This window comes from Corylus avellana, chromosome 5 (genome assembly GCF_965113065.1).
Source record: "Corylus avellana chromosome 5, dhCorAvel1.hap1.2, whole genome shotgun sequence".
Classification (NCBI taxonomy): domain Eukaryota; kingdom Viridiplantae; phylum Streptophyta; class Magnoliopsida; order Fagales; family Betulaceae; genus Corylus; species Corylus avellana.
In genome coordinates, this window is record NC_142494.1 from 7,641,658 (window position 1) to 7,657,079 (window position 15,422).

The 15,422-nt window shown below is 34.1% G+C and overlaps 1 protein-coding gene across 2 annotated transcripts; it reads right to left on the minus strand.

The window, feature by feature from the left end:
- Positions 1-6,050: 6,050 nt before the first annotated feature.
- Positions 6,051-12,465, minus strand: LOC132183393 (wax ester synthase/diacylglycerol acyltransferase 11). Of its 2 annotated transcripts, XM_059596821.1 has the most exons (6): positions 12,271-12,465; positions 10,447-10,660; positions 10,088-10,371; positions 7,619-7,972; positions 7,223-7,360; positions 6,051-6,529 (listed from the first exon to the last, which is right to left on the minus strand). In XM_059596821.1, the coding sequence occupies exons 1-6, from the start codon at positions 12,448-12,450 to the stop codon at positions 6,365-6,367; spliced, it is 1,335 nt and encodes a 444-aa protein (XP_059452804.1). In that variant the 5' UTR covers positions 12,451-12,465; the 3' UTR covers positions 6,051-6,364. The 2 variants fall into 2 exon arrangements, with proteins under 2 accessions (XP_059452804.1, XP_059452803.1); XM_059596820.1 differs by having other exon boundaries at positions 10,088-10,660.
- Between the last annotated feature and the right edge of the window lie 2,957 nt (positions 12,466-15,422).

The window sequence follows — 15,422 nt, forward strand, 5'->3', positions numbered from 1 at the left end:
TGGAAAAAGCTTTTTCATCTGATTCTGAATCCTCTGCTGATTCCACAGATTCTGACATCAAAGTTCTTGAACAAAACTTTGGCAAGATTGAAATGGAGCCTAAACTCCAAAGGATCTTTGACGGATCTAGAACTTTCAATCAGACAAAGAATTTTTATCCAAAACCTACCCCTCCTGATTTACAATTTGAGGAAAGGTTTTTGCATACTCAATTTTCTGTTTCTGCTGATAAGCTGTATGAATGGAACATTGATGGCTTGTCTGAGCAAGAACTGCTCAACAAGATGAATCATATGGCCATGGTTGCTAATGCCTACATCTCAAACCACAGTAAAAGTCAAACTGATATTGTGGATTTACTTGCTACTGGTTTTTCTGGTACCCTTCGAAATTGGTGGGATAATTATCTCACTGAGGACAGAAGAAACCAAATCAGGAAAGCAGTAAAGTGTGATGAAGAAGGTATACCCATTTTCAATGAGGACGTTGGCATGGGTGAACCTGATGGTGTTAACACCTTGATTTATACAATTATCAAGAATTTTGTTGGAACTCCCTCCAACATTACTTCTCGTATTTCTGATTATTTGAACAATCTTCGATGCCCTACTATGTCTGATTATAGATGGTATCAAGATGTTTTTCTTTCCCGTGTTATGATGAGGTCTGATAGCCAAAAGCCTTATTGGAAAGAAAAGTTTATTGATGGATTGCCCTCATTATTTGCTCACAAGGTTAAAGATGAGTTGATCAGTACTGACACTGGACTCATTGATTTTGAAAGATTAACATATGGAGATTTATTCTCCACAGTGAAAAAACTTGGTATTAAGATGTGCATCGATCAAAAAATGATCAGACAGCAGCTTAAGAACGCCAAGAAAGCTAAATATGAAATGGGAAATTTCTGCGAACAATTCGGTTTGCCTCCTATTGCTCCTTCAAAGAAGCATAAGAAGAAAACCAGGAAAGATTTTGCGAAATCTTCCCCTCCATATTACAACAGAGCTAAGACAAGAAAACTTAACAAACCTAAATTTTCTAAACCTCCCAAACGGAGTAAAAGCTCTAAGTTTGAAAAATATTTTTCAAAAGATAAGTGTTTTAATTGTGGAGAAGCAGGACACTATGCTGACAAGTGCCCTAAACCTCCCAAAAAGATTAAACAATAGATTAATGCTTTAAACATCAAGGACGATGAAAAGCAAAAGATTTTCAGAATTTTCCAAAACAATGGGTTTTCTGATTATTCTTCTAATGATGATCTTCCATCCTCTTCGGATTCTGATTATCATTCTGATTCTTCTATTTATGAAAACTGTTATAAATTTGAGAACTGTGCCGGTTCTTGCTGCAACACAAAAACTTGTTCAATGATGTCAAAATCAGAAGAACAAGAAGATTTGCTTTTAACTTTGAGTTCAAAAATTGATAATCCTGAGTTAAAAGAAGATCTTAAAAAACTTAAGAAACTCATGTTAAAAGATTTTGAAAAACCAGCTACTTCCAAAATCTCTCTTGAAGACACTTTGAAACGTTTTTCAAATCCGAAAAACAAAGTGCTTATTGTCTCAGAATTGCAGCATGAGATCAGTAACATCAAGAAAGATATTGTGAAATTGCAGACTGACCTGCAAGCTGTGAAAACTGAAAACAAAGATTTACAACAACAGCTTCTGCTGTTAAATCTTAACAAATGTTTTCCAGAAAGTGCTTCCAGTAACGAAGACACTAAAATTTCTGAGCATGGTGATGAGGCTGAATCCACCCATAAACCTCTCTCTGATGAGGTTAAGGTTGTCAGTATGATTTCTAAAGTTGTTCCTCCCAAATGGTATTCAAAAATTCATATCCGTATTTCTGATGAATATGTTTTTGATGCTATTGCTTTAATTGATTCTGGTTCTGACTTGAATTGCATTCAAGAAGATTTTGTTCCAAAAAAATATTTTGAACCTTCCACTCAAAGATTAAATTCTGCTAGTGGAAACAAGTTGCATATCAAGTATGAGCTCAGTAACATTCATATTTGTCAAAGGGATGTTCGCTTTCATACTTCTGCTGTTCTTGTTAAAAACATGAAAGAAAAAGTAATTCTTGGCATGCCTTTTCTTTCTTTGCTTTATCCATTTTCTGTTGATGAAATTGGTGTTTCTACTGTCAAATTTGGTACTAAAATTCAGTTCGAGTTCGTTTCCAAATTTGAAATTGATATTAATAGGTTGATTAATAGGTTTTCAGGACTAGAGTCTGATGAGTACCTTACTCCCATTAGGACTTCATCTTGTTTAAACACTCCCCCTGACGGTCGTGTTTTACCTACTGTTCATACCTGCACCCAGCACATGGCGCATATTATTATAACTGTTTTACTTTGCATCAAAATAATTTTAAAATTATTTTGTGATATTTTAAAGATTTTTGCATCTTTATTCCTGATTTCTTTCCTTTTGAAATTTTGCAGTGCCACCATGGCAGGCAAAAAAGATAAAGAGAAAGTTACTTCCAAGGCTCTGACCATCAAGTCAGAATCTTCCATTGTTCCCACTGCTTCCCCATTGCCATTTTCATCTGTTGCCCTAACCAACAGATTCACCCCTTTTTGTCCTGGTTCCCAGGTTTCATATTCCAGCACTCTTGCTGCCCCCTATGATCCCTTTGCGGATCCTTCCCAGAAACCCCCTGTCAAGTACGACCGGACGTCGTCAAAATACATGACCCTCCCCTACTCCCAAAATTTATTTTTTGTTGAGATAAATCGGGTTTCCCCTTCCCTCACCCCCGGAGATATTGCCGTCTCCTATTTTCCCCCAAACTTTCATTGGATTCCTGAACATCCTTCGAAAAATTTGGCTTATTATTCTGCTATCCTGAAACAAACAGGTTCTGTTTTCTTCAAGGTCATCTCTGACAAGATTAACCCCCAGAAAACAATTTACCACAGTGTTTATTTCAAGAGAATTATTTCAGAAAAAGAATGGGGTAATCACCCTTCTGATTCCAGGTCCCTTAACGGGTTTAACATCCCCTGTAATTATTATGATTACGTGGATGCCTTTTTCAAATTCCTGCTTCATCAAACCTCGAAATTTGAACATTCTTGGTTTGTCAGTTTTGATAAAGAATTTTCTGGTATTCTCCCTCTCTGGTTCTCCAGGTGGTGGAACCAATTTGGTTGTCTCCCTGATATTCTCCCCCTCCAACTTGTTGATGCCTTTCAAATTTTCAAAGGTCATTACAAGGTTGATTCCTATGGAGCAAAGTTTTCAACTATGCTTCATTTTGTTAAAAAATTCAAGATTCCTTGGATTCTGAGATGGCAATATCACCTCTCGGAAGACAAAATACAAAGACATTGGTATATCAAATGGTGGGATAAATGCTCACTAAATGATTCCATTGTCCTTGAGGTTAAAAACATGGCTCACGCTCCCAAGGCCCTTCCTGCCCCAAAGGCGTCTGCCCTGTCTAATTTGTTGATTCCACCCAGTGCTTTCTCTTCTCCAAAACGAGAAAAAGAAAGTTCCCCTGCTTCCTCCCATTCGGCTTCTTCAAGCTCTTCAAAGAAGAATTCTTCCAAGAAGAAAGAAATGATTGAAGCCTTGCTTGCTGCTCTGGATACCTTAGAAGATGACGAAGACGAGACGTCTAAACCATCTGCTGAAAAGCCCATCCAGGTTCCGCAATATTTTGAAGACTCACAAGACTACTACCCCTACCCAGGGGCTGAAGACATGTGATTTATGGGCCCCTAACGGTCCTCAAAGTTCAGTTTTATCTAGCCCTAACAAACGGCTAGTTTTCTCAGGTTTTCCCAAAGACTGGCTTCATGACGGCCAGATCGACAGAGCTAGCCCCGGACGGCTGGTTTCAGATTATTTGGTTCTCCTTGCTCTTAGACGGATCACTGTTCATCTATATTTGGAGTTACTGTGCAAAATCACTGTTCACTTTTACTGTTCATGTCCGGACGACACGCGCAGGATTACTGTTCAAATGCACTGTTCACTCACTGTTCAAGATTTGTCTGCCGACACTACAGTGCCGACAATCTACTGTTCCAGATTGATGCTTTCACTGTTCAGACTGGCGCCAGACGTGCCTTTACTGTTTACTTTTTACTGTTTGCTTTTGACCGCATGAACGCGGCTCATGATTGTAATTTACTGTTTTTACTTTTCTTAAGCCTATATAACGGGCTCCCCTCCCCCATTGTAAGGCAGAGGTTTTTTGAGAGGTTCCTTGAGACACTCTATCCTCCAGCTATTCCCCTTCTGATTCTTCTTCTTCTTCTTATCCATTACTTCAGTAAGTCCTAACGCTTACTCCTGTAAAGGTTTTTATCTGTATAATCTATAACGATTATCTGTTTTCTTAGTTTCCAACTTATCAACTGTTTTTATTTCAGTTGTTTATTTTGATTATCAATTGTCATACCGCCATCTTGGACGGTTCTATTGCTTTGATTTTCAACTGCTTATTTTCTGCATCTATTATCACCTCCCCCTCATCCCCTGCATCTATATGCATACTGCGCTTCCACCCCTCCCCCTCCTTGGTATCAGAGCCATGAGTGTTGTCGGTCTCTTTGCTGCCTTGATTAATATATATATATATATATATATATATATATATATATATATATATATATATATATATATATATATTAATTGTTCTTAGTTTCCTAAAACCCAAGAGAGAAAAAAAAAAATTGATCACCTATTTTTTATAAATACTATATACTTAATTAAAACTAAAAGAACACGTAGCATTTCTTATTTGTACATTTATTCTGCATTAATTGATATTTGGAGTCGGCATGACGTTTTTCATAATCTGAGATATGAAATCGAGATAATTATGTAACCACTCTTCTAAAAATGATTTTAAAAGAGAAAGATAAAATTCTATTTTTCTAAAAATTATATATTCTTGTCATGACAAGAATATCACCATCCTATATATATGTAGCATGGTGATATTTACTAATTTTGTCTTTTTAATTATTAATAATTAGAATAATAATTATGAGAGAGTCATTATAAAATACTCATCCATAATATATAAGACATGAAATCTATTGTTCATATTGATCTAGGTCAGAGATATGATTGACTGAAATGTGAGAATTCGAAAAAGGTTAGAGATATGATTGACCCACTTGTGCATATTACAACCAACCCAACTGCAAAAGAGCCTCTCTGGTGAAGTCCACAAACATATTACACGATTTCATTTAAACCATGTTAAATCTGAAGGATTGAATCATGAGATTGGCCGAAGTCAAAACAAATTTTTTATTGGAACTCATCCGGTTTAACAATGCTTTGAACGCGAAAGTTTTGGTTTTTAGTCAATTAAGTTGTGTTAATTACCTAATACTTTTTTTTTAAAATACATAATAAATATTATTAATGATATTATAATTAATATTTGTAATTAATAATTAATGACGTGTCATATTGACACATCAATAAAATGATGATGTGACAAAGTGCCATATCAACACTATATTGACGTGTCATTCTGACACGTCACAACTTTTTTGACGTGCCAATATGACACGTCAATAAAATTATTAGATTGCACAATACCACATCACAACTTTATTGACGTGCCATTGTGACACGTCAATCATTATTGACGTCAATTTTTATTGACGGGCCATCTTAATCATTTTGACACGTCAATATTTATTGACGTGTCACAAATCGCCACATCACTAAAGTATATAAATTAAATTTTTTTAAAAAAAATTAAATCAAATTTAAATTTAGCAACGTGGCAATATTTGACACATCGTTATTAATTGACGTGTTGAATTTGACATGTCACAACTTAGTGACATGTCAAATTCAATACGTTAAAAAAGTGTTTATTGACATGGCACTAAATAGTGATGTGGCAAAAAATGGGCTATTGTAAACACGTCATGAAAACCCCTTTTTTTTTTGTAGTGATATTATTCTCATTAACTTGATACTCATACAAGAAAACATAAATCGACCTATACTAAGAAATATAAATCAATAATATAAAATCTCATAATATATTATCGATATATTCTAAGATGTAGTATAGAACCACATATAAGTAATTAAAATCTTATTACACGAAACCAAAAGTTAAAAGAAAAAATAAAAAAAATAAACCAATACTATAAAAACATTCTTTCATTTAGTTACTAGTCTATTCGCAATCAGGTTGGAAGTAATCTTTTTGCTTACCAAATAACAATTCAAGAGAAAATTAAAACCCTTACGTTTGTGATGATAATATAAAATAAACTTACATGAAGAATATAAAAACTTTTACGTTTGTGATGATAATATAAAATAAACTTACATGAAGAATATAAAAACTTTCAAATTAAAGTTTTACGTAGAGGAAGTTCATCCACAGCTTTGAGCATCATCTCAAAGGCATTTTTCATGCATGACTTGAACTTTTGGGGTTCTAGGAATCCCTTTTCTATCCCGGCGGTGACCCTCAGATTCCCCATGTAATTTATTATTGATACGGTAAGACTCTGCAAACCCATAATAAAAAGAAAAACTTGTTACAACAGCCAATATATTATTATGAATCTAACTAATTAACTAAAAGCAACAAGTCCAAGAATCATTCATAAAAAATAAAAAATAAATAAAAAAAAAATAAAAGAAAACCATAGTTTATATATATGTTCCAAACTTATCGTTTTGCAACATCTGTTTTTGTTTTTGTTTTTTTTTTTTTTTTTCCTCCTTTTTAGCCAAAAAATAAAGGTATTAACACAGAATTGAAAACACAAACACTCAAAAAAAATTCACAACTATTATGACTTTTATGTCAGATCACAACTAAAAAATAAAAAACACCTTCTTAAAAGCACTGTCAAACAAACCTAATGACGTTGGCTCTTCACAAAGTGACCTTTTGTGTGCTATTTGGTAATGCTCTACAGTACAGTTCACTTGTAAATTGAAACACTTATCTGAATTATGTAGGAAAGAGTTGAATGGAGAGCAAATTAAAATCAAAGCAGTCATTATAAGGGCACTTATCTAGAGAAAAACCAACAAAATCACATACTCTTTGTTTTATTATTCAAAATATGTGACATCTCCAAAAAAATATGCCACAAGTTATACTAATTAGATGGCCACAAATTAATTGTGAAGTTATATTTCTATCAAAAGTTCAATACCAAAAACTGCAAAAGGAAAATTTAGTGTATTACCTGAGGCACACCAATTGTCATATAATATATGCCTTTAACTGGATGATTAGCCAAAGCCATTTTTTCAATTGGCCCAACCACATTTGTCACCGTCACACTGGAGTTCCTTAGTGTCCTATGGATGTGTCTAGCAACCGCCTGCATTATTTGCATGCCCATATATATTAACAGAAATTTCTAATATGGTATTTCAGAAAAAAAATTATAAGTTTAATAATAACTCATTGATATTTATTAATTAATAACCATCAAAGAAAAATATATTACCAAATATTGTAGAATAACAAATATATAATTAAGTAGTATTAACTTTTAAACTAAAAGGAGGGTCTTTTTAATAAAAGTTAAACAAAATTGTTTTGAAAAATATCAAATCATTGATGATAGAATATGTACCTCGGGTCCTCTAATATTCTTCATAATCTCCAATAGCCTGCCGGTGAGATAAACATCCAATGAGCTTCTCTTCCTCTTGATTATCTTGTGTGCTTCCCTCACAAACTCAAGTGGGTCTAAGGATTTAGGATCCTTAAACTTTGGAATTGGAACATGTAAGAAGCCGAATCGGTTCCCCCATGGAGCCTCTGAGTTTGGTTCAACCATTTCCTTGATTGACTTGTAGGAACTAATCATTCTTGTGTTGAGCAACACTAAGGCTGTCGAATGTGCTTCACTTGATTCATTGCTTATCTCTTGCATGCATAATCGGGTGCCCAAGAAGATTATTCCAGATATTACATCATTTGTTGTCTGTGCAGTTGGGAAAATGCAATTCGATCGGTATATAAAAAACTAATTCTAACCTAAGAACCAAAAGAAATAACACGTATATATGGACTCTAAGCATGGATTTTGCTGAATCCAACCAATTAAGTTAACACAACTATTCATGAATCATTCTTTATATTATTCTTCAAGTTTTCTATGCAAAAAGTTCCAAAAATTCACATGCAGCAAATACCACGTACCTTCCGTAAACATGAGATAAGGTACCCAATGCATTAGGTAGCATAAAAAATGCTTTACTTTAATAAATTTTCTTCATAAAATTTAGTTTATTAAGTGATGTGTCACCATTCTATGAGATTACTATTTTAGAAAATGTGTTACGATCGTATTGGATAGTGACACATCACTTTTAGGAACCAACTTTTTAGAATAAAATTTGGTATAACATTTCTCAAGTAGCATTAGCATACTCAATGCTTTATTATAATCATAAAAAAAATTGTGCTCTCTCTCCTATATATGATGCTTTTCTCTTTGCAATGGGTTATGGCACCTCTCCAACATTTTTCCCAATCCCTTGCCTCAAGCCCCGTTGCTACTACCCTTCTCTAATACTTACAAGGCATGTTACACATCATTCAATAGTAAATTCACCGTTCACTATACGGAGATGGTTGAAAGAATAATTTTTTATCATTTCTTACCTCGTCAAGTGTCAGAAGCTGATCAGATTAATAACATTGAGCCATTGCAATCCACACCCAATAATCATTTGTTTGCAAGAATACGGTCTTCGGAAGTAATGGAGAGCATAGTATGGCATGCACCATCATCTCATAAGTTTGTCCTAATCTCCATAATCACAAGGATTTATATCTAAAGTATCAACAACAGTTAATTAGAATATTTTCCATCTCAACAAACTCATCATGAGCCCTAAGCATCCTCCATGGATTTGACTCGTACAGAGGAGATGGGATTGAGATGGCGATAATCATACAGTCACAAATATGCCAAGTGACTAGCATTTAAGGGACCATTCACAAGGAGCCTCCCCTTAATGGGCACACATCTTGAGGTACGCACAACCTCTTCATTCTCTATACATGCACTCTCCCTTCTATGCAAGATCCCCATCGTTGGTCGAGTCATCAAGAAATTTGCATCAACTATGCATATATGCCACAACAAATAGAACTAGAATTTTGGTGGCTGTTATATTCTAGACACTAGTCAAGCTATTCTTAATATGAACAGGCATTATTGCAATCGGTGGTCGTCAGAATATGAGTATCATAAGGATTTAACCAAGAAGATTCCAATGATGAAGAGGTTCCAACAAAGGGGAGAACATATGGGTGTTAAGTACAACAACAAGATTTTCAAATAAAAGTAGATCTTCTGTCCTTCAATGGAAAATTACATAATTGAGCATGTTTTTTTGATTGGCTTATAGAGATGATATTGTATTTTAATTATATAGAAATTTGGAAAGATGAGAAAGTCAAAAGGGTCAATGATGGGGGGAGGGGGTGCTGATTGGGAGGAGGTAATGGTAAGGATGAGGAAAGGTATGAACAAGGGAGAAAGGAGAGAACAAAGACGGAGTCGTTTCGTTACTAGCTAGTCATTTTTGAATCTTCTGCCTCCAATAATTTGAAGGCAAAGGCGAGGTGAAAACGACCTTCATGGAAAATGATTCAAAGGTTTCCAATTATTCCAACCTTGGTGGAAGCAAAATGTGAACAAACCCCGTTTTTTATTTTGCCACCTTCGATATTATAGCCGGTGGTGGTATTCAATAGTCGCGCGTGACCAAGATAGAAGACTAATTTGGTAAGTGTACACTCAACAAATGGAAAATAAAAATTTTTTTTTCTTTTTTTTTTTTTAATGGGTTGATCCAATGACTAATTTTAACTATTACATCATCAAAATATTTGACAGTTGTATAACAGTCAACTATATAACATTACTCTAACAGTTACGAGTTACTAAAAAGTATATAATTGAAGAGATAATTGTTTTCTGGTTCCTACCCAACTAATCCGGCTAAAGCATAAATGATTGTAGTGAATATGAAATTCATGAAAATCAAATCACTAGCTAGTTTGTGCTAAGATATGTTGATCTTACCATTCCAAGCTTGTTCTTTATGTGTTTGATACGATCAAGAGAGAATGTCATGGTTGATATTGTGATTGGCCGATACTCCACTCCTTCATCCCCACTCCTTATCGGTGTTCGATCATCCTCAACCAAAGTGCTCTTTAACACACTCCATCCAAAATCGAATAGAGTGTTAGAGACTGACGAAAAGGTTTGTAACGCTCTTGCAAAAGCACTTTTGTTTTCACTTTTTGGTTCTGAGCGTGGGCGTGACGGCAATGTAAGGGGAATAGAAGGATTATCCGCTCTTTCTAGACAAGAAAGAAGTGCACCCATAAGAGAATAGCCATCACCAAGTGAATGATGAAGCTTCAATATGAGATTACCAGCTGCGTTGCTTGTTGTATACTTGAATATGTGAATTTCCCATAGTGGTTTGCTTTGGGGAAACTGATCCATTGCTATCTTTGACATGTAGTCGTCAAGATATTCATCGTATGATGTGGGTGACAAGCCGGCAGGGAAAATGGGGACATTAACATGGTCTTCAAGCTTCACTTCAACCCTTTTCCATTGTTTATCACCTTTTTGGTTTGTAACCTGTTTCAGAGTTCTCAGCATTAGTGGCACTTCTAAAGGGGTAAGTGAAAATTTTAATGGAAATTTTAGAAAACCTCACTGGAATTTCATTTGTTTTGAAATTAGTCTCCCGTAATTTAAAAACTCCCAATTAAGGGTATTGAACTTTCAATCATGTGTGTGTGTGTTTTTTTTTTTTTTTTTTTTTTTGAGAATTTTTTTTAAAAGAGAATTTTAAGAATTTTGGCAAGATTTAACTGAAAATCCTAACAAAATACAAAAAATTCTCAAAAAAAAAAAAAGAGAATTTTAAGAATTTTGGCAAGATTTAACTGAAAATCCTAACAAAATAGGGTAATTGAAAGTTTGATATCGTTAATTGAGAGTTTAAACTTTGAGAGTAATGTCAGAATGAATGAAAATTCAGAAAGGTTTTATGAAGTTTCCTTACAATTTTATCTTAAATTGTTTTTGAAAATCATCAATGGACAAGAGTAAATATAACATATCAAGAGAAAAGAAAAAAAGATAACTGAATTAGGAGATAAGATCATATCATATGAATAGAAGAAGAAAAAGGCAAAGGTTATATCAATTTTCAAATAATTGAAATTTTGTAATCGGGCAAAACCTAAGATTAGGTAGTTTCTATAATAGCCTGGGAAAAAAAAAATAAGGAAAAGGGGTAATATCTCTATATAGTAAGTTAGACTTTATCGCTCCAAATTATCATTCTTTTATAATATCACATAAAAGTTTTAATTTAAACAGTTGACTTTCTAATTAAGAAGTATCATTGTAAAATACAGATAAACAAAAAAACAAAACAAAAATAATCGAAATACCCTTAGATGATAGCATCAAAATTCTATGTAACCTTCCATACGTTGGCATACAATATTGAGATCACTCTATATAATTTTATTTTTTTAAGGAGTCGAGCATCTTATGGATTTTTTTTGTTTGAAATTTTGATAGCTAGCCTATGAGTTTTGGGTTTTGGTGTAATAAATCATAAACAATTTTTATTTCAATAATTATGCTGTGAAATGTTTTTTTATAATTTTTTTTTGGAGCACCTAATCACTTTGATTTATTTATTTTTTTTTTTTTTTTTAAGATCTTGCTGGATTTAAAAAAAAAAAAAAAAGGCTTAAAATTTTGTTTCCCTAGTTTTCAAGTAAAACACCATATATCTTCTATCTGTTTTTTTTTTTTTTTTTTTTTTGTCCTTTTCTAAGTAAGATGGTATTATAATCAATAAAGTAAAAATACAAAACAAAGAAAAAAAACAAATAACAAAAACAAAAACAAAAAGAACTTTCAGATCCACCATGAAGCCACCTCACCAACCACTTTGACTTTCCAAAAACATGTCGCTCGCATTCTTAAAATAGGGAGGCATGCAACACCACCACCACCCACTGTCTTCGACCGTTCCCGGCCGCCTGATCTGAATACTGCGGCCCTGGAAAGCCACTCAGAAGCCGTGGTGGTGGACTTGACACCACATATACTGGAGAAAAACGTATATATATATATATATATATATATATATATATATATATATATATATATATATATAAAGCTAGAAAACATAAGAAAGGGAGAGAGAGAGAGAGAGAGATTACCATGACGGAGGAGAAGCGTGGATTGATGGGGAGGAAGACATGGTTGAGCAATGAAATGGCATGGGCGTCGTTGATTGGAACTTCAGATTCCAAAACAGTGAGAATAGAAATAGACAAGACCGAGCTGTTCAAGTATTGTCCGCTTGGACTCACGGGCTCCGATCCTTCATTCAACGCCATAATTTCTTTCACTCACTTGGCATGGAAAGCTATTTAAGGGGCTTCGATTAGTTGTGGCATTCAATAAGTTTGTTGGAGTACAAAAGTAGGAGACGACGGCTCCTGCTCTAACCATTTAAAGTCACTACTTTCCCACCTCACACAATAACTGCAATCTAAAAACAAAAACAAAAATTACTATTTAATTCATTTCTATTGGATTGGGGAGTAATGATATAAGTCTCTTGTATTACGATGTAACTCTTAAAATTACTATTGAGTTTGTGATTGTTAAGGGTATAATAATATAGAGGTATTTTAGATTTAAAACACCTTAGGATAATATGTTATCTATAGATAACATTAGATTATTTAAATATTAAAGATAAGTATTAGTTAATGTAATTTAAATATTAGAGATAAGTATTATCAGTAGTTTATTCTAATTAGTCTTTTATTTTACTATGCATTGTAATTGTCTATTTTAAGACATCAAGCTCATTAATGAAAGGGATCAGAAAATTAATTCCAAACCTTAAGTTTGAAAAGGGTTTTTTAGGTTTTCTCAAAATCTAAAAGGTCTAGGCTCCTTTTGAATCTAAGGTCTAAGTTCCTTCAGAACCTATAATCTATTCCCGTTACGTATTCACGTAACATTTGGTATCAGAGCCGCGATCTTGTTCAATGGAGAATCCAAGGCTGGATTTACTTGAGCAGCAGCTTGGTAACCTTATGACTATGGTTGAAAGCTTTATGAAAAAGATGGAAGAAAATAATGAGAGGATTAAAGAAAAATTGTCTGCATTGATTGCCAAATTTGACGATGGTTCAACTGATAACAACAATTAACTTCACTGCTACGAGCAGCAACAAATGGTGCTACCACCGTATCCCATGCCATCACTGGATTTCCTGTAACATCCCCAGCCCGTTAAGGCTGAGTTTGCCACTTTTCTTCTTTTACAACAAAAGTTCTTGCAAAGATCTATAAGGTCTATCAGAGTACTTGATTTTAAAGGATACAATAAATGCGTAAAACATTATTCAAGAGATTTTATTACAAGCGAAATTAGAAAACATTAGATTTTAGTTGCGGAATATCATATCATTACAATAACTTATATGAAAAGACTTTGAAAATTAATAATTATTCCCACCCCATTCCGGCCTCCTATTCCAGCATCCTTTCTACCTGAAAACAAGAAATAAAACTGAATGAGCCCAAAGGGGGCCCAGCAAGTAAAATCCACAACCATAAATAGTTTTACTCCTTGTTCTCAGTTTTGAAAATCATTTTCGCAAATAAATATAATTCTAGCCATAATAATATCTGTATGTACGGTTGCATCTCCCGTAACATATACATACTATTACATCTAGTAATAGATCATCGTTGTAAATCATCTTTATAAATCATCATCATAATGCATCATTATAAATCATCATTGTAAATCATCTCTGTAAATCATCATAGCATATCATCGTTGAAAATATAGTATCATTTTCTCATAATAGGGCCCATGTACACTATTACCCCTGTGCACGAGGGTTGCGGGTCCTTGTGACCATGGCACTGAACTGTGGCCTCAGCCATGCCCGACCGTCAATTAACTCTTTTTCTTGGTGCACTCAACGGTCTGTTGATGGAATACCACCTTTTGGCATAGCCTCCTTTAGTGGTTTCGCCTCCATCCGAGTATCGGTACCGAACTCTCATCTTTACTTATCTTGGGGCCAAAAATACTCTCCTCCATACATGTGCCCTTATTTCATAAACATTTATCTCATCTCTTGTACTTTTCTTTGTACTTCTTTTGATGCATCTTAGGGCAACATGTAGGAGGGTTTATCATCTTTTTTCTTTCTTATAATCATCATCATTTCTCAACTTTCTTTTCTCAAATTGAAAACCTTTTCAAATATAAACTTGTTGTACTTAGAAAGCGTTTAAATAAATAGAAACTTTCTAGATAATTCTTTTAGAAATCCTTCATGCATGCAACATAACTTCATAATACATAAATAAAATAATCATTTACAATTTACTAAATAATGAATAAATAGCATGACATGAAGTAATTTTAGAAGGGGTAGTGAATTTACTTACCTCTAGACTGAAGCTAAAAGTGGTATGAAGGAATCCAGTTGCTCCAATATGACTAACACCACTAGTATATCTTTTGAAACTACTTTCTAAAGTCCGCTATCTCTTGTGTTCTTTCTTTCTTGTAGCGCTTGGTCTCGCCCTTTCTCTCTCTGTTCTGAGTAAACACTCTTAGAAAGAAGAAAGACCGAGTAAAAAGCGGAAGAAGGAAGAATATATGCAAGAGATGAGAGAGGAGATGAGTGGTGAAAATACTGAAGGAGAAGAGCTCTATTTATAGGAGAAAATCAAATACTATTTCACCAACCCTATACTATTTCACCAACCCTATACTATTTCACCAACTCTATACTATTCTACCAACCCTATACTATTCTACCAACCCTATACTATTCTACCTATACTATTCTACCTTCTTATTCTACCATCCTTATACCTACCACTTACTATCCTATTATTTCACCAATTACCATTCTCTAATTACCACTCTCATAAATTTCCCAAGAATTAAAATCCTTAGCTACAATGGATATTAAAATAACATCATTATCAAAATAATCTATTTAAATAGCTTTGAAAATTCTGGGGCACTACATTTCCAGTCAACGGAAGACATCAACAACCTTATCAAATCGCATGATCCATTTCACCACATTGAAGTCTCACCACTACCTTGTGCTGCTATACCTATACAGGCCCAGCCCCACCACTATTCCAAAATAGCCCCATCACCACCAATAATAGAGTCCCAACATAAAGCCATCTACAATTCATCAACCCACCGCCCAACAAAGCCATCTCTCACCGAGAAAATTCATCAACCCCACTTGCTACAGAAACTATACCTCGTGACCCATAGAGCAACCACCATCTCCAACCCACACAGAAC